Consider the following 20,806-nt stretch of genomic DNA (forward strand, 5'->3'; position numbering starts at 1 on the left):
TGTTGACCAACTTAACAATAATTGTTTCTCAAAAGATTTTCCTACACCGGGAAGTTTAAACGTAGTGGGACCAAAATTGCTAGAATTAGGACAGGATATTTTTACTATTTCATATCAAACTTTAAACCACTTTTTTTATCACAAAATATTGTCGTGAAATTGATCTTCATTTAAAATAACTACGAATACTATCTTTTGGACTATTACAACAAATTGAAATCTTAAACGTTTTGAAATACGTGTTCGCGTTCGTTAACAAACTGAGAAGGCAATCTATCGATAGATCCGTTCTAAGTTTGAGGAAGCTTATTTGAGCGATCACATACCATCTTTTTGTTCGTTCGCACTGCAAGTTTTCGCTTGTGAGGCGAAATATGTAACTCTTCTAACTTTCTCTCCGTCTATGAAATTTCATATCTTGAAATGTTCTTAAAAAAAATAACTTTTTGCCGATAAGGCCGATAAACGAATTATCAAACATAACTAACAGTGAATTAATTCTTCAAAGAATCTGAAATCTAATTCTGACATCTGAATTTTAATTTTAAATCCGAATCTGAAAATCGAAGACTTGGTTGAGATTTGGTTATGATAATACAATTTTATGTTCAAAATAAATCATTTTATTACAAAAGACATCACAAAATTCCATTAAGTCACATAATACTAAAATTAAATAAAATTAGATTTAATTTACTAATTGTCTTTAAAAACGAGGATAAAATTTTGATCATTATAAAAGTTATCACATTGTCCAAGATAGATTTCTCAAGATCATTGTTCAATTATTGAACCTTGAATTTTTCGACCAGCTGCTCCCAGCAGCGCATGTTCCGCAAGAGCTTCAACTTATTGTTGGGATTGGGCAGGAACAGCTTATCTATCTTTCGGACCTGATTCACATCCCGCTTATCCTTCCAGATGCAGAAATTCATGCCGGCCATAAAAACGGCACCCAGTGCCGCCGAATCGATAGCCTCGCCACGCTCCACCGGAAGACCGATCAGATCTGCCAGTGTTTGACAGATGAAGTCATTGCGGGCCATTGTTCCATCGACCTTGATCCGTTTGAATTCCTCCAGCTGCTGGCTCTCGGCTTCCTTGTGGGCACTCACATAGAGAAGGGCGATCCGATAAACTAAACTTTCTAGAAGCGCTCGGACAAGGTGTTCTTTGCGGGTAGATTTTTTCAGTCCTATGAAGCTGGAACCCGCAGTGATGTCCCGCACACCGAATACACTGAATGCCGGGATATAGAAAACGCCATTGGAATCGGTTACTGAAGTTGCCATCGTAGATCCATCCTGAGGATCGCTGAACAGACCTATCTTGATGGCCCAATCGATTACAGCCGTACAATCGCTGCAGGTCTTCTCCAGAACGTAGATCAGTTCCTCGTGGTCGGAAATGGGATGGACGAATTTGTACCCGATGAGCGGAGTCAAACCATGATCCGATCCGTGACACTCGGACCCGGTGATTACGTTGATGACTGCCGATGTGTCCATTTTGATGTACAAATCCGTTTTCTCCCAACAGCAAGTTCCCAGCAAAGCGGCTGATGTGTCTGAAATCTAAACATGATTTGTAAATATAAAATTCGTTAAGTTTTTCCAAAGATCATACCGATGTGCCTATTTTGATAGCACTTCCAAAAATTGAAGGATCGATGTAACCGAAGCTGAAGGAATTGTCAACCACATGTGGAAGCATGTCACGCTAGAATAAAAATTAAAACAAAAAACCGTGAAAGGCCAACACGCCCCCAAATTAAGAATTCAACACCTTCACTACTTAAATTACCTTAATGGGATACAGCATAGTGGCCCATTCGGTCCACTCCTGGGTGAAAGGATCGTAGAACCCGGAAGCGGTACAATTGGTGACGTCGCTCACTAATTCAATATCTTTTCGCGGATCGCCGCCCTGCCGGAATCGGTACAGCAACCAGGCATCGATGGTCCCGTACATTACATTACCCAGTTTCAGATCCTGCTGAATTCCTGGGCAGTTTTCCAGCATCCAGGCCAGTCGCATGGTCACGTGGGCATTGGTCACCTCGAAAACGCTCTGACTCAGATGCCGGTGGCTTCGGGTCAGGTAGTGCAGCAACCCGGAACTGGCCTTGAATGCCTGGAACATCAGCCCTGCGTTACAGTCCTTGACCAGCTGATCGGCCCGGATGTCCTGGGTGGTGATGAAATTGTTATACACCATGCCCGTGGATCGGTTCCAACAGGTGAATGATCCTCGATGGGTCACCAAGGCTAGGAATGCAATCTCTTTAGCCGTTAGGTTTGCATCTGGAATAAGATTTTGATTTCATTTTGAAATCTCATGAATGTGGTTTATAAGATGTTTACCTTCGATAGAAGTTTTCACCACGTGAACCACGATTTCCCACAGTTTGGTAGGATCGATTTCAATCTGCCCTGGTGCTGGGTATACGAATTCTATCTAAAAAAAAAAAATGATTTTTTCTGCAATAAGACAACTACCGAGTCAATTGTGAAGTAATCTCTGTTTAAAATCAACTCTATATTTTTTTATTTTTTTCTAGCATTACCGTTACTTTAACCAAGGACTTGAGGATGGTTCTCCGTTAGGATGAGAGTACTTGATAAATGAATTATAAATGACAGTAAGTATAAAAAAATATTAATTTAGACTCTTCTACCATCGCAATAATTTTCTGTAGTAGGTACATAGATTGTTTTCTATTTTCAACCATAAATATCTAGATATGAAACGGGATATTTTCTACAATTTTTCGTTCTATTGAAGATTCAGTAGAAATGTACCACAAATTTGGAAAATTTACTGGAAAACCCTTATTTTCGGTAAAAAATAAGGCTGCAACAAATATCAATTTCTTCTTTTGTCACCCCCCTTCGAAATTTCCAAATAACCCGAAGGGGGAAATAAATAAATTTTCAAGTAATTCATGGAAATTTCGATAGAAAATATAAGTATTCGAAAGATTACAAGACCAAAAAACAAATTTTGGAAGATGGAAGCTATTTCACCATGTGTATATTTGATTTTATTGATTTTTTCGTTAAAAAATACCCCCCTCCCCCCCCCCCCTTGCGATGTTCCAACTTCGAGTGACAAAAGAAGGATTTGGAATTTGTTCCGGCCTAATAATTTTCTTTACACATTAAATGATCGCGAAAGAAACTTAAACCGGAAACACCAAAATTTGGCATTTTTATCTCAATAACGACTGGACAAAATTCTTCAAATTAAGTATCTTAATCACTTTAAAGTATCTTAAAGTGTTGTCCACAATTGTGTATGTGCTTAAAGGTCAATCTTCTTATTAAACAGATAAAAATACAGGGATATGGGACATTATGATTAAGAATAGTCGTATAATCAAAAAATTTACGATTGAAAACAATCCCTTATCACTTTCAGATTCCCTATTTTCTGAGTTCCTTACATCCTTGCTTACTTTTTTCCATTGCACTTTTCATTTGTCTGTCTTTTTACTCTATAATTCTATTATTTTCGTAATTCGAAATTCAGGTCTGAATATAATTTTTTCGAAATGAATAAATCCCATTTTCCATATTTTGATTCCATAAACTTCCATAATCAAAATTGTATTCCTATTTTCGTATTTCGGATTCTGTATTCAGTTCGGGATTCTAGATTTTTTGTTCGAATAATCATAAGAAATTAGAATTGAATCCTGGATTAAACCTGAACTACAGTATTTGAATAATAGATACTTGAATGAGAGCTCTAAAATTCGGCTCATGAAATTCTGATCTGGAATAAGATTCGGAAATCGTATTTTTTGTACATTTCAGAAATTGAATGAAAAATTGGATACAGATTGAAAGCGCAATTTTTTGAACTCAGGTTTAGAATTCAGATTCAGAATGCAGATTCATAATTCAGAAAAAGATTTCGCTTTTAAATAAATATTACAATCAACATAAATTATTGAGGAATTCAAGAGATCGTCGTGAACTTAACACATTGCGGACCAAATACGAGATATCTCGTTTTTTTCGGTTGCCAACAGTGCAGTGTGCTACACGTCGAAGTATAACTCGAATGGACTGAATTTAAGTGTTAAACTTTATTCGACCAAATTGAACACAACATTTGCCGTAACTTCAAAATGCCAAATTTGTTAAATTTAGCCCAGGGGTTTCTGAGATATAGAATGCCGAATTTCGGTGTTTCTCTTCATAATTTTTTTCGGTCCTTAATGTGTTATGATTGCTTGTCAATTCAATTTCCAGATTTCAATTTTAAAAAAAAAATCGTTTGTAAACACAATTCAGCTGAAAATCACAAATTAAAGGTAGAATTTCAGTTTTTTGTTCTATCCCAGAAAAAGGCAAATTTTATTTTTAAAAAAATCATCTACAGGATTTTCATTATGGAAATGCTTCTTTATGAAAAATATTTGCTGTTAAAGAAACATCTTCATTTAAAAAATCTGCACAAAATTCTTTGTTTTCCCAGTGTATTGTTTAACATTGTTAACACATCAAGGACACCAACATTCGGTATTGTATTTTTCAGAAACCAGTAGGCAAAATTCTGCTTATTCAATATAATATAATATATATTATGTAGATATTTTAGCAACGGGAAGTGTTGTGTTAAATTTTGTAGATTGAGGTTTCATAATTAGATTCATAACATTTGAATTATATTTTTTAATCGAGCATACTAGCGGCAAGCGAAAAACGAGATATTTCGTATTTGGTCCGCAATGGGTTAATATTGCAGTTTTTTTAAAGCCAAATTTTATACTAAAATAATTAATTTTATATAATCAATAATTAGTTTGCACCAAGAAAATTTGATCAGAAAATCTGATGATTTTTATCTCTTACTTTTTTTTAAAATTTCATTTATTATCATCAAAGGTTCAAATCTTTGACTTTGCAAAATAGATTCGGCTTGTTTGATTTGGGTAAAGAATAAGTTTTTTTAAGAAATGGAAACTCTCCTAAAAAAAGCTTTTTTTTATGCCCAAATCAACAAGGAAAGTTTGATCTACCAGACTCTTATACAAATTCAAAAAATTTTATCTTCGGTTTTTTTTTCCGGGAATTTAACACTAGGGTCATTCTTCCCAAATTAATCTTCGGTGAAAACGAATTTAGCTCACCTTTTAGGTTTAGGACCTATTTTCTAAAGTTTCGTACGATTTAAGTGCGAAAAATTTTAATTTCAAAGTACTTGTGTGAATGGGTTTCAAGGTATTTTACTAAGAGGAGCAAAGATAATGTTTTTTTCATTACTTACTTACTTAATGATCCCGCGCCGATCCTCCGGTGCATAGGGCCGTGGTAAAAGACCTCCACTGTTGACGATCCGGAGCCAGCGTCTTCACCTGGTCCCAGTCAAGATTCTCGTCGACAGTTCGGATTTCAGCGGCTAGGCTTCGCCGCCACGAATTTCTGGGTCTGCCTCTTCTTCGATGACCTTCTGGATTCCAATCTAGCGCCTCTCTGCAAATCTCGTTTTCATCTCTTCGCAACGTGTGCCCAATCCATCTCCACTTACGTTCCCGAATCTCGATTTCTAGCGCCCTTTGATGACACCGGCGCACAGTGGTCCAAAACCCAGAAAAGCTGACAGAAAGTCGATTTTTGAATCGCTCATAATTATCTATCCAAATATTTCATCGTGTTCCGGCATTTTCAAGCTAAATGAAACCATGAAAATGATAGTCTTAAGTTTACCCGTTTCGGAGTTCTCAAAGAAATGGTAAGAGAAGATTGAATATTTTTTGAAAAATTTGCAAAAATTTGCTTACATTGAAAAACGAATAGATATTCAAATCGCGAATATATATTGCATTGCAATTATTTTTATATTTTTGTTAGGCATATTTTACACTTTATGTAATAAAAATTTGTGATTTGGAATTAAGTTGAAATTTTTTATATGGAATTTAGTTGCAAAAAACGATAAATATTATGAATTTTATAACTTCAACTAGAGATTTAAAAAAAACTCCACATAACTCCACTCTAATTTTACGTTGGATAGATTCCCACATTTCTGGGCTACAAAATATGGCAAATTGGGCTGCCTTTTTTTGCCATTTTTGGAGAACGACGCCAAAAAGTTGAACCAGTTTTTTCATCAAATTTGACTTCTAAGCCAATAACCTCTCGGATCACGAATTAAAATGATATTTAATTGGATCTCTATGTTGATTTTTCTCAAAAATCCATTCATAAAACATCCTTTTCATATTTTGAAGCACTATCAGTATGAATTTCTGTGTTATTTTTACTATTAGGAAATCTCCCAAAACATAATTAAATTACGGTTTCTCAAATATTCTTCTGATTATTGTTCAAATCATAGAACCTTTTTTGCTATTCAATATTCATTAGAACCAATTGGAACTTTAAAAATTGTGAAAAATTTTTATGGTATTATTTTAAAAATATGAAATATGAAATAAATTTAAAAATAAATATTAAAAGTAAAATAAAAAAAAATTGAAAATATGAAGCAAAAAGTTTGTATTTCTCGTTTTAAATGTAAATTAAGTGTTTTGTATTAAAACAACCATTGATATAATAAATGATCATTTAAGAAAAATAGCCTACAAACCTTAATTTCAAAATTTTGATCAGTAGTGGCGAAATTGTTGAACAATTCTCATCATTCATAAAATTTCTATATTGACTCGTTAATTAATAAAAAAGTAAAAAAGTGATGCGTACTAGAGCGTTGTCAGGTCAATCTGAATGAATATAATTTCATATATATTGTAATTTTGAGATAATTTTAGATTCAATTAACCTTTCTAGGATGTGATAGATTTTGCAGCAATCTGTAGGAAAATATTAATACAAGAATTTACTTACTGAGATATTAAAATAAATTAAATTTTTCGAATTCTTACAGTAAAAAAAGAAGTTTAAAAGAAAACATGAAAATAATATGTTATTTTTTGTGAAATTATGGTTATCAAACAATTTTGAAAGGTTTCAGAGCAAAAATTGTTGAAAACAGACTTTTTGCCAGCTTTTTTGAGAATTGGACCACTGTGCGGCGATGCAGTTCCTCATTCGAGACCCAGTTGCCAGGCCACCAAGCGCGGGTGATATTCCGCAGGCAGCGGTTTACAAATACTTGCAGTTTTCGCGTCGTTACCGCATATGTGCACCAAGTTTCGCACCCGTACAGCAATACGGATTTGACGTTTGAGTTGAAGATTCGGATTTTCGTTCGTAGAGAGATCTGGCGTGACCGCCAGATGTTTCGGAAACTCGCAAACGCAAATCGGGCCTTTCTGATCCGGGTTTCGATGTCTTTTCTGGTACCACCATCAGGTGTTATCTGGCTACCAAGATACTGGAAGCACTCCACTTTCTCAAGTTGTTGCCCAGCTACCATGAAACTGGAGGGATTTCCTGTGTTGATCTCCATCGACTTGGTCTTTCCGACATTGACTTTGAGACCTGCTGCCTTTGAACTTTCGGTGAGGTCGTCGAGTTTGCTCTGCATATCTGGTTGTGTTTGGGCGAGCAAAACAATATCGTCAGCCAGGTCAAGGTCGTTCAGTTGCTCCATTGTTGAAGGATTCCACGGCAATCCTCGGTTCGGTGCACAGTCAATCGATCCAATCAGAATCTCATCCATTACGATTAGAAAAAGTAGCGGTGATAGAATACATCCTTGTCTCACTCCAGCAGTTACCGGGATTGGTTCGGACAAGACACCGTCGTGCAAGACCTTGCACGAAAATGCCTCATACTGTGCTTCGATGAGATGGACTAGTTTCTCTGGGACCCCTCGTCGCCTTAGAGCCGCCCAGATGTTTTCATGGTGAAGTCGGTCGAATGCTTTTTCGAAATCAACGAACACCAGCAGAAGAGAGTCCTGGAATTCGTTGATTTGTTCCAGTATGATTCATAGCGTTGTGATGTGGTCCACACATGATCGTCCGGATCGGAATCCAGCTTGTTGCCGTCGGAGTGTAGCGTCGATTTTCTCCTGGATCCTGTTCAGGATCACTTTGCAGAGTACTTTGAGGGTTGTACAGATCAACGTTATGCCTCACCAGTTACCGCACTCTGTCAGGTCTCTCCTTTCTTCGGGACCTTTACGAGGATACCCTGCATCCAGTCGGCCGGGTTGTGCTGACAGGGCAGGGTCGGCTTTCAGCATTTCAGCAGGGATGCAATCGATCCCAGGTGCTTTGTTGAATTTCATGTTTTTGATTGCCGCTTCAATTTCAGCCAGCGAGGGCGCTTCCGAGTTGACGCCATTAATGCGACTTACTGTTGGCGCTTCGAGCTGCGGGTTTTGTTGGCCATCGCTATTCGTGATTCGGAAGAGTTGTTCGAAGTGCTCAGTCCATCGTTTGAGCTGATCTGTTCGATCGGTCAATAACTGACCTGCTCGGTCTTTCAGCGGCATTCTTGCATTAGTCCTTGCACCACTGAGGCGGCGAGAAATGTCATAAAGTAATCGGATATCTCCATTGGCGGCGGCTCTTTCTCCCTCTTCGGCTAGGGAGTTTGTCCAGGCTCTCTTGTCTCGTCTACAAGCTCGTTTAATTGCCTTTTCCAGCTCCGCATATCGTAAGCGGGCGGCTGCTTTGGCTGACCCGGTACATGCCTGCTCAATTCCGACTTTCGCCTTTCTCCGATCATCGACCATCCTCCAAGTTTCATCCGACATCCATTCACTTCTTCTTCCACAAACTTTACCGAGAGTACCATGGCTCGTCGTGATAAAGGCATTCTTGATTCCACACCACTGTTCTTCGACTGTTCCGTCTGTCGGCAGCTCCGAGGCTCGGGATTCTAGCTGTTCAACGTATGCCCTTTTCACCTCTGGATTCTCCAACTCTGGATTTTTTTCATTAATAACTTTTTTCTACACTGGCCGGTTTTTTTTAAAATTAAAATTCTTAAGCCTAAACTAAAACAAATATTTATTTTTTTTATTTGTTATGAATGGTAACTGATTCATACAAAGATTTTTTTTTGTTTTTTTTATAATTTTATGATTCTGTTCTACTGTCTTTTTCTTTTAATTTTCGACCATTAAAGTTTAGTTTTTTTATGTCCAATTTTTCAAAATTACTGATTAAAAATTCACAGTTTCTAATTTTTGAAATTGTTTAATTTCTTAATTTTTAACTTTTTTTTTAAACGAACACATCTTACAAATGCTAAAAACACAAACCCACAGAAAGTGTACTACGTATGCTGTGACCGGGATTCGATCTCATGCCAGCTGGCTTAGAAGACTTGAAGGCTATCCTCTACGCCACGGGCTTCGACTTTATGAAATGCGGCTTATGAAATTTTTACTTTCATGCGTTATCGATCGTCTAATTCAATAACTGATTTTTTAACCTGTCAGTCTTTTTTTTTTAATTTTGATTTTATTTAAAGTCTAACTTTATGATTACTTACTCATTTTTTTGGTTTTTATACATTTTCTCCTTACAAATTCCTCATTTTGTAACTTAATTACTTGTTGATTTTTACTGACTTTTTGAACTTCACCAACTGTTCGTCTATCCATTTTTGTTGCTTTCTTTAATTCTCTGTTATTCAGGTACTTTGGTTTTCAAACGGTTTTTTATTTTCAAATACTGAAACCTTCTTTGTTCTCCTTTTTGAAAACTTTCCAATTACTAACTTTATTACTTGTTTTGAATAAAAACACATGAAAACAGCGAATCTATGCATTTGATTGAAAAAGGGTTTGAAGTAGAGATAAATATACTTCATGAAATATTTAGCATGGCTGTATAACGTTTTGAAGAATTTAATATTTTATTATTTTAACACATAAAAGACCATCAAAAAATACAAATGGAGGAATGAAGATGGTCAACGTGTTAGGTGTTATTTTAAGGTTGCCAGTTAGCTCGGTTTTATACCGGTATGCCCGGATAATAAATATAAAGTTTGGGAACAGTCCAACCCGGTCCGGTTGCCTGCATTTTATTGGAATATGCCCGGATTTATTCACTTTTCGTTTGTTAACCTTCCAAAGCCGTTCGCTAAATATCCGTTTCGGGGAAATATGAGTTGTAATTTGATTTCGTTCTCCTGGCTGTAAATGTTAACCGATTTTGATGATATTATATTCATTGTGTAGGTAATTTATTCTAATTACTCAACATTTCAAAATAAAGTCGATATGTATTACCAGGTTTTCAGAAACTGGTTCTGAAAGTTAAAAGTCCGAAAAATCAATTTTATTTTTAAAATACTCATAACTTCTGACAGCTTTTCTGTATTTAATTATTTCATTGATGTTTGAAATTGTCAAGAATCCATCTATCCGACAATGTATAGATATGTTGGGGTCCAATGAAAGTTTTTACCGCTATGACAGATCTTCCGGTAGAAAAAAGTCTTACTTTAAAAAAACGACATCCAGTTTTGGCTTTGCTTAGCTGTATTTCATTTCTCAATGAACCGATTTTAAAAACTCAAATTTTAGTTTTTTGGCGTTGATTTGATCATTATTTTCATAGAACATACTTGGTCTGTCAAAACTACCAGTTCATCAGTATATTGGAATGATGATAAAGATGTTTGAAATGTGCGCTTCGGGTCATATTGACCCGAACGGCTTTGGAGGGTTAAATAGTAATTAATTACAAAACAGTTATGCTTCCAATTCGGTGCAATTTTGCTAAATGGAGGAAATTAAAAAAAAACTCTACATTTCTTTTTATAATGCTATCATTTAGCTTTAAACCTTGTTTTTGTATAACTTTTAAATTTTCAAAACGAAAAAAATAAAAAATAGAGAGACCATAATAATGCCAATTTTTTTCCTCGTAGAAGAATACAGCAAAAGGTGCTGTCATTTTGCAGTTTGCACCACTTTTTGGTTTCAGCTTTCTCTACATGATAAAATTATTTTTTTTTTGTTTCGATTATAGTCGTTTTACCATCTTTATGGCATTCGCGACTGATAAAATTAATGATACCTTAACAATGCCTTGTTTTGCTTCTGCAAAAAAGCAAATAAAGCTACCATTTTGCTGTTGACACCTGAGTTTGGTCTTAGTTTGCTATTGATTTGGGCATCAAAGTCTGCTCGGGTACCATTCTACGATAGGAAAAATCTGGCGTATGAAAGTTATTCTGGTCGATTGTCAAAGTGGCCACACATCTCAATTACTAAAAAAACTTCTCAAGTTGCTTTGGAAGAAACTTTCATGATTTTTTTTGTCTTTATTATAGAGACTTTCAGCCTTTGGTTAATTCGTCTTTATTTTCTTGAAATTAATTTACCTATTTACAAGATAAAATAATTTCAAATGTTTAAGTCATTCGCTTAGAATCACTTTACTTTTCACTTTGGCTTAAATTGCACCTATGACATTGAAACAGTCGCCTTGCAATAGGAAATCACTTACATGTTCATAGGCCGATCCCACGACTTCGATCCGGGCCGAATCCCGAAAGAGAGCATACACATAGCACTTGACCAGCCGGGTATCGACGTTAAGTGCGGCGACATATTTTACCGCCGTTCCCATGACTTTTTGGGATCAATCCACACTTCTTTTTAGAGATCAGCTATCAACGCTGTAATTGGCCACTGAGAACTGCACTTGACAATGAAAAATAAAATGAGTTTAGTAGCCAGCCACCAAGATCACCCACCAGAGTTGTCGCAGAACTGAACTAAACTTGCGAGCTGAAATCGATCACTGTCGGAAGAATCACCCACGCACGCTTCAAGAGGCGCGCGTTGCCCGCCACTCGCGATCGCTTAAAGTTGTCATAGCAAATGGTACTTATGATGACCTGCACGAGATTAGCGAAGCGTAACGCGCTTCTAGTCTTTACTTTTTGAGTGATTGTAGGCTGACAAAAAAATATCGTTTTTATTTGCAGGTGTGAATGGTTCGATTCCGAAACACAGAAGCCACTTTATGCTTGCTGGCACTTTCCAATCAAGGTTGAAGGTTAAGGCCGATTAACGGTCACTTAGTGCTAACAAAAAGGATGTGATACAAACTCGGAATGAGCGATAAAAAATTGGCGATGGGCATTATCGTTTGTAAACAGTATATGGCAAAAAATAACAAAAAAGCACTTGCTGGACTTAGTAATATTAACAAACGTATCACATGTTCTTCAGTTCAGACTGTTGAGTTCTTCGGCAATGTACCATCGCTTGAATCGTTCGACGGCGCGTTCCCACGATCGCATACTTTCGATGCATTTTATGCGGTTCGCCGGGTTCGGTTGGAAGACCCGTTCGATTTTCCGGGCGTCGATCAGTTCTCGTTTGCTGCGCCACACGCCGATGTTGAGGCCGGCCAGGAACATGGCCCCGAGGGCAGTGCTATCGGTAATCTCGCCTCGTTCCACTGCCAACCCGGTCAGATCGGCCAACGTCTGGCAGATGAAGTCGTTCCGCGACACACCCCCGTCGACCTTGATCCGGGTGAAGGTGTACTGTGTTTCGGTGAGGGCGCAGCTGTACAGCAGGGCCACCCGATAGGCCAGACTCTCCAGTAGGGCCCGAACCATGTGCTCCCGCTTGGTCGACGCCTTGATGCCGATGAAACCGGTGCCCGCACTGTCATCCCGGATCGGAGGCTGAAATGGTGAGTAAAAAGAATTTCGATTATACTAACATGAAAATCGACGATTAAGGAGGGAGGATGACCCTACTGATGGGTTAAGTTCCTATAATTATTATCAGAGATAAGTGTTTTGCCAGACACTGCTGTTATAAAAGTATCCGTTATAAGGTTATTAAAATCTGATTGAATATGTTTGCTGCTTAGATAGTTGTGCGGCTCTTATTTTAAAGCATATTATAGGTTAAACCACAACAAGTTGACATCATAGGAACTTATTCCATCAATGCAATCCCACTATTAGATGATTCAAACGCACCCCGCACACCATTGTGAACATTGAATTTAAAAAGGGTCGTTTTCAAAAGTGTTTCATAAAAGGACAGCACAGATACGAAAAAAGTATTAAGTTTCTGTAGATGTATGAAAAATATGTTAAAATTAGGGTACACGCTTGTATTCGAATCGACGGACCATATGTTGGTTAACAAAACACTCCCGGTGAACGTCAAACCAACTGATATGAAAAGAATGGAAGCATAGGCTCATAACCGTTTATGATTTGATCCATATTTTCTTACAAGCTGCGATACTGTAGGAAGCACAGCACTAATTAAGGGGTATACTAGCAAATAAGGGCGTCAGATTAGTGGATTTGGCGTCGATATATAGCTGGATCGCCACGGATATGTCGATCCAGCTTAGCTGGATGTCCTTGGCCTTATTGCAAATGTTTTTTATATTTAAACAGTACAACAAAATAGGATTTCTTAGCTTAAAATCTCGAAGCGCAGATCCTTATTGAAGTCTTGATGAATTCTTGTTGGAAGAAAAATATCAGGTTCAGCAAGTTTGTTGAATTCGGACAGTGAAGGATCCCTTCTGTCGTAACCAATCGTTTTTTCTCCTTCAGAAAATGAAACGAGAATCGACTATCCTTGTTAACATCTCTTAACGAACTGAGGCCTGATTCCAATCGGCCTTACTAAATCTCTCAATCTCTCTCTTCGATACATATTTTCTCGCTCTTCAAAAACTGTTATACTTACATCCATAGTTGCCACATGTACAGATTTATCTAGACAGGTACAGATTTTTGAGCTAATTTTCGGTACAGAATCTGTACGTACAGATGACAGATTTTCAAAATTTGGTACAGATTTGTACAGATTTTTTACTTTCAAATACTGAAAAAAGTTTCTACATTTTCCTTTTAACCAGTGTATTGAAAACGTTATAGAAAATAAGTTAAAAGTTAGCCTTGATTATTCTAACGATAGAAGTTCCTTACTGGGAAGTACACGATGGAACAATTAGATTTCCAAATTTGCTACAAATAATTAAATATCTGATAATAATCCCCAACTCGTCAGCAGTGGTTGAGCGCATTTTCTCGCAAGTTAATGCCAATAAAACCAAATTTCGTAATCGTCTGAATGTTGACACATTGGACGCTATCCTTAGAACGAAAAGTTATTTAAGATTAAATGTCGGATTGAAAAATGTCGTATTAATTATGACGCTCAAAAATCATTATACTAAAACTATGTATTAACATCATGAACATTAGGAAGTGTTTGTTATGAAAAATATTTTTAATGTCAGTTTTTAAAGAGAGAAAATAAAAATGATTAAATGAGTTACACAAAAAGTGTTTAGCTAAAAAATTGTACTATGTGCAATAAAGTATCTATCTGTTTTAAGATCTTCAAAAGTTTCAAAATCTTCACATATCAACACGTTCAATGCAGAACTTTGTTTTCTTCGGTACAGATTTTGGTACAGATTTTTGAGTTTTCGGTACAGATGAAAAAGATTTTTTCGATGAGCGGTACAGATTTGGATGTGGTAACACTGCTTACATCTCTCGATGTCCTAACGAAACATACGAACACATACGTATTTAATTGTGAGTATTGAACATTCAAAGCACTATTCTATTACGAGAGAGTATCACACATTCGAATGATATGGGGTGGACCATAAATCATGTCATACATATTACAGTAAGATCTTTTTATTTTCATTATCCTACCAATATTCTCTACATCTTCCTGGCTCTTTTTTATGAGAAATCTCAAAACAGAGGTAATAATTCCAAATGCCTGACTGAAAGCGATGGGGCTTTATAACTCTACAGGTGATCAGGTAACCTTGGAGGTTTTGTGCCTAGAAAGGGCTCCAAGTGGATTGCTTTGAGCGGGCCGTCGCTAGGATTTTGGCTTTGTTCCATGATTGTTGAAAGGGATTCTACTCATTGCATCAACAAGAGCAATCGGTAGCACATTCAGTTTCCTCTTATCGATGCAGATAGTTGTGCGGCACTCTGTGTATTGAGGACCTTAGTCAGGATACTTTCTGAACCCTTCAGCTGGAAAAAGTTCCAGGCCAAGATGGTATCCCGAACATTGCTGTTGAATCCGCGATTATGGAATTTCCCGAAATGTTACGATCGTCACTGCAAATTTGTATTGAGGAGAGGATGTTTCCAGAGGTTTGGAAACGGCAGAAGCTGGTTCTGTTGCCCAAACCAGGAAATCCATTGGGGAACCCATCGGCATACAGGCTAATACGCCTACTATAGTGCCTTCAATAGTGTCAGCTGGGAAGCGATTGCATCTTCACTTATAAAATTGAGGATATCGAAATATCTGTGCATATTAGTGGAATTCTTTTTCCAGAATCATAAGCTACAATACATGGCAAGCGACTGGCCATGGATGCTTCATGAAGTATCACCAGAGGTTCGGAAATGTGGCCTCGCCGGTTTGCCCGACATGCGGTGACGCGGACGAGGTACCCGAAAACGTGGTATTCTATTGTCCAAGATTTGAAGAGGAACGTGCCAACATATTCGCTGCATGCGGACGAGACACGACAACCGACAACATGTTGCAGAAGATGTGTGATGTTATCAACACTTGGCATACAGTGAGCGATGGGCTCGCCCGGAAAATCACTGCTCTGTAAAGGAGCTGGAGACTGACGAAAATTGCGATCGACGTAGGATAACCTAACTTTCAGGAAATGCTCTATTGTGTTGTGAGCCTACTTGGTTGAATGAGCCAACTGAATCAAAGCAATCGAAAGCAATCCTTCGATTGCTTTGATTCAGTTCAGAAAATGGATGTTACAGCTCAGTACCGCAAAGGTTGATACTGGGCCCGGTTCTGTGGAATATTACGAACGATGAGGTGCTGACATTGAGCCTGCCAGAGGGAGTAAAGTTGGTAAGTTGGTTGGTTTCGCGGACGACGTCGTGCCACTAGCGACGGATTACTCAACTGAAATCGTCCAGCTAAAAGCTTCAGATGTTGTAGGAGTAGTGGAGAGCTGGATGCACTCCAAGAGTTTGTAGTTTGCTCACTACAAAACCGAGGTGATCCTGATATCAAATCTGATTTCACCGCAAACAGGCAGGATTACAGTTGGATCATGCACTTTCGAATCAAAACGCGAGCTTAAGTATTTGGGTGGGATGATTGACGACCGGCTCAGCTTTAAAAGCCACGTTGAATATGCGTGCAAGAAGGCGCAACAGCAACAACCGCACTTACGAGGATAATCGCGAACAAAAAGAGGCACGCAAAACGTGAGAACACGAACCAGGGATATCTCCATGGCCAACTGGCAGCAGCTGCGGGACAGCTTAGAAAGTGGAAGATGGAGCCATCGTTTGATTCCAAACATTATAAGGAGTGGATGAAGAGAAAGCGTGAAGTATCACTACAGGTTCAGAAATGTGGCCTCGCCGGTTTGCCCGACATGCGGTGACGCGGACGAGATACCCGAACACGTGGTATTTTATTGTCTAAGATTTGAAGAGGAACGTGCCAACATATTCGCTGCCTGCGGACGAGACACGACAGCCGACAACTTGTTGCAGAAGATGTGTGATGATATCAACACTTGGCATACAGTCAGCGATGGGCTCGCCCGGATATTCACTGCTCTGCAAAGGAGCTGGAGACTGACGAAAATTGCGATCGACGTAGGATAACCTAACTTTACTTAGCTGAATGAGTCCGAAGCTATCACATAAATTACGCTATACTATCAACGTCATCGATCGGACAACGACGGGAAGATGACCTCGGCCAGTCAGGGTGATATTTAATTTAAATATGAACTTTTTAGCAAGTGTTGTATAAGTAGCGCATATGCGCGAATTAGACCCCCTTGCGAAGTATTGCCTTGTGGCAGTTACCGGTTAGGGTTATGTTCTGAGACCCCAGGACGGGGAATTGAAATGAAGGAGAAATTTCGTCAATGATCACACAAATTGTGTAGCCAATGATTGAATTTGTGGTAATTTGTGGCAATTTGTTAGAGAGAATTAGAAGGGTTGAGTTCAAATGAGAGAAAGCAATGCTCAGAGAGAGTGAAAATGTGCAAATTGTTACAAATTGTTGCAACTTGTGAAGCAGTTGTGGAATTTTGATCATTACCACTCCAAATGCAAAGAATTCTCTCTTGATTTCAATCCCTTGCCCCAGGAGTTTAGGGCGCATGTATATACGGATAATTATAACTGACTTATGAGTCGACCCATTTGTTTCCATGGACCCAGATTAGTTCTGGGGAGACACTGTAACTCGAAGTGCCTTGGTACCGATTCGTAAAATTTCTTCTTCAAATTTACTACCTGGGTAACCAAAGACCAAAAAATAAATAAATAGAGTAGTGTTCTTGTGTAGGACGACTCCATCGTCATGGAGCTTCTGAGTAGTGCCGCTTTCTACGGGGAAAACTGCGGGGATAAGAAAATACCTTTTTCGTAGCAGAGCTCGTAGGAAGAGGGTGAACCACTGTCGGGGGATACCCACGGGTAGAGAGGTTCTTGATGCTGGGCAAGCCTTTCGAGTCGGAGTAGGTTGTCGTCACTGTCGGGAAACATCCGAGTCGTAGCGTTCAAAGTCCCGAATGTGTGCCGTGATAGGCGCAAGTTCAGGAGAAGCTGCTCTCGATCTGGCACACGACGGGAAGAAAAAGCCGCGTGCCAAAAATCCTAGGGCGTTCGTACGTAGGATGCTCCACAAGAAGAACCTCCACGAGAAGGGCCGTTCCCAACGATCGAAGCTGCTGGGAAAAAAACTTAACCTTCTTCGCAGTGGAAATCGTTGGGAAAGGGTTATTCCGAGATCGGGGAATATCCACGGGTTAAGTGGCTCTTGACGCCGGGTGAGCCATTCGAGTCGGTGTAGGATGACGTCTTTGTCGGAATCATCCGAGTAGTTGCGTTAAGTCCCGTGCGTGTGCTGTGACAGACGCGAGTCTAGGATAAGCTGCTCTCGATCGGCACACGACAGTTATTATAGTGGCAAATCTCGAATCCTGGAGATAAGAGGTCAGGCTTCGAGTCGTTAGAGGAGAGGTTCAGGAGGAGAGGTTTATGTGGTCAACACCGAGTCTCTACGATAAGAGGCCGGGTCTCGAGTCTAAAGAGGAGAGATCAGGTCTTATATCAACATGAGGAGGAGTATAAGTGGTTACCTCGAGTTATTACCAGAGGAGGTCAGATCTCGAGTCGCGTCAGATAGTCGAGATCGCTTACTGCACTGAAAGGGCTTTCTACTTCGACCGTAGTCCGGTGTTCCTTTGTCTGGTAACTTTGGGGCTGGCAACCCTAGGCTTTTTACCCGCCGTGTGCCGAATCGAGAGCAGCTTATCCAAGACTCGCGCCTGTTACAGCACACGTACGGGTCTTTAACGCTGGCGATGATGATGAATCCGGAAGGTAATGTCATCCTACCCGGCTCGAGTGGCTCATCCGACGGCGACGTGAGACCACTCTACCCGAGAGAACTCCGCAGGGTGAATATTCATCCCCCTACGAGTTTGACTGCGGAGAAGGTATTGTCTTATCCCCGCAGCCTCCGTCGCAGAGGGCCCGTTCTACTAGGATACTCTGCGGAGGTAACGGTGGAGGTATCCTACACACGCACGCGACGTACCAAGCAGTTCGGCATACGCAGAAGGTAAAGTCTTATCTTTGTATGTTTTACTGCTAGGTTCGGACGCACACTACTTAGATGCTCCTCGGCGAAGGAGTCACCCTACACCGGTCGCGGACTGGTGCTGGCTCCAACTCCTCTGCAGGGCAGTCATGGTCTGGGTGAACCTATCGCTGACCACGCGCTAAGTATTGGCTGGCATCCTCACACATCCTCGGCACGATGTTGTCGGCTGTCGTGTCTGGTTCGCTGGCGGCGAGCATGTTAGTGCGCACCCTACGAACCGTACGGACTCGGACAGCTGAACAGTACGTGCTCTGTTGTCTCATGAAGAAAGTTGTGTAAAACTCTATGTAAAGTACACCTAAGTGAGGTCTACACAATGGACAAATGATCTGGGCTGGTACTTCCAATCCGGCGTATTGCAGATGTACGAGAACTATCACTTAACCCATTGGAGGTCGTCGACGGATCTGCCAAATCCGCGCGGAAGAAGTGGTGCACCCGGGTACTTAGGTACCAGTACTCGGGTGCGAGGGCGAGGGTCCAACACGCGTTCGGGGGGTCATGGCCCTGAAATGCGGACGTGACCGAAGGGAGAGCGATCGCCAACTCGTTTTGCGTTTCGGTGGGTATAGACCCTACTCGTAAAATGAGTAGATGCGCAGAGTGGTGGCCAATGGTTGGTCAATCACTTAGAGACGTGTTAAACATGTCAGTGTCAGTGATGCACAACATGCCGAAGGTGTCAGGGTTCGGCATGCGGTTCAAGAATTGATGCGCCTGAACCGCGAGTGCGACCTGATGAGGGTGGTCTATAGCTCAATTTGCGCTTCGGGGAGTAAAGCACCCGACTTGAAAATTGGGTAGTTGCGCTGAGTGGTGACTTAAGTCAACATTAGAGAGTTTGGAGGAGTCTAATCCTACACGTGGCTTAGGAGGCTTGCCTCCTGACCCGCGTGTTCGAACAGAGAAAGTGTCATCGACAACTTGCTTTGTGTTTCTGGACTTCCTGGACTAGATCCACAAAGTTAGTAGTTGCGTTAAATTGAGGTATTTGCTGACAGTGGATTCGGAAACGAGTATTGCCTTGGAGCGCTTTAGCGCGAAACGACTTCTCACCACTCTCAAGCTCGAGTCAGATTTCGGTTCTCCGGTCGTTAGAGGAGAGTTCGGACTTCAAGTCGTACTGATAAGAGGTATTGCTCAAAGGTGTCGCGTCCATGAGATAGACTAAGCCTTCGACTATCTCCAGCTCGTGGCCGTCAATCGTGACCTTGTTATTGCTGGACAAGCGGGTTCGGTCGGTTTCAAATCCGCAGGCTAGTTTCGTCTTGGACGTAATAATCCTTCCTGCTTCGCGTTTAAGTTTGGATAGATCTTCTCGCCGCCGCAGATGTCAATGTCATCGGCAAAGCAGATAAGTTCACTGGATCTGATGAAAATCGTGCCCCGCATTTCGCCCACCGCTCGTCGAATAACACGTTTTAGCGCCACAATGAACATAATGTAGGATAGACCACCGCCTTGTCGAAGCCCCCTACGTAATTTGAATGAACTTGACAATTCACCCGAAATCCGCACACAACACTGCGTTTCATCCATTGTCGTTCCGATCAGTCTGGTAAGGCCTACGAGATCTTCACCAGAGGTGGTCCAGCGGCGTTTACCAAACACTGTCATTTCAGAAGCTCTGAAGTGTACACAGACTAATGAACCCGAGGTTACGGCTGCAAGTTGCAGGGGTCATTTGTCTTGGTTTTAGGTATTAGAATACAACGTTGAGATTAATGGCAATGGACACACATCCTAAACCGCGAATAAGTCCCACTGAAGCCGTAATGGCCAACTGCGTGGCCCAACTTAGGCCCTAAAAATTCTCAAGCTTCCAGAAAAAGAAATTGCGTCAAGTATAACCCCTTAACCACTCAACCTATCTATGTATTGTGGTTGCATAGGTCACTGTAGGATAAATTTTCCGACGGGAGTCAGCTACCGTTTTAGTGAGTTATTCAATCCATTCCAGTTGAATTTGGCCAAAAATATCGCATCCCAAGTTCAAAAAATGATGGTCACGACAGCTAAGCTACAGCTGCTTCTTCTACCAGGGGCGGTCCTAGAGTCGGCTCTTGGGGGGGGTGATTTTCCAATTTTCAAAAATCTGTCAATACAAAGGAACGTTAATATCTGGTGAAAAAAACAATCATTTGAGTGAGCGAAAGGAGAAGGGAGGGGTTGCCGGGGGGGGGGGGGGGGAGGGGGTGTTATCCCTTTATAA

General features: G+C 40.1%; 2 protein-coding genes across 3 annotated transcripts in view; both read right to left on the bottom strand.

The window, feature by feature from the left end:
- Positions 1–749: 749 nt before the first annotated feature.
- LOC129755006 (putative glycerol kinase 5) lies at positions 750–11,647 on the bottom strand. Of its 2 annotated transcripts, none has more exons than XM_055751302.1 (5): positions 11,396–11,647; positions 2,364–2,457; positions 1,804–2,303; positions 1,627–1,719; positions 750–1,574 (listed from the first exon to the last, which is right to left on the bottom strand). In XM_055751302.1, exons 1-5 carry the CDS (start codon positions 11,516–11,518, stop codon positions 786–788), a joined length of 1,599 nt encoding a protein of 532 aa, XP_055607277.1. In that variant the 5' UTR covers positions 11,519–11,647; the 3' UTR covers positions 750–785. The 2 variants fall into 2 exon arrangements, with proteins under 2 accessions (XP_055607277.1, XP_055607278.1); XM_055751303.1 differs by having other exon boundaries at positions 2,364–2,453; positions 11,396–11,506.
- Positions 11,648–12,036: 389 nt separating this feature from the next.
- Positions 12,037–20,806, bottom strand: part of LOC129755005 (putative glycerol kinase 5) — a 36,642-nt gene continuing 27,872 nt past the window's right edge. Inside the window, exon 8 of the mRNA XM_055751301.1 lies at positions 12,037–12,590. Coding sequence (XP_055607276.1) covers positions 12,123–12,590 — 468 coding nt within the window. The 3' untranslated portion in view covers positions 12,037–12,122. The remainder of the gene's footprint in view (positions 12,591–20,806) is intronic.

Source organism: Uranotaenia lowii, chromosome 3 (assembly GCF_029784155.1).
Source record: "Uranotaenia lowii strain MFRU-FL chromosome 3, ASM2978415v1, whole genome shotgun sequence".
NCBI classification, from domain to species: Eukaryota; Metazoa; Arthropoda; class Insecta; order Diptera; family Culicidae; genus Uranotaenia; species Uranotaenia lowii.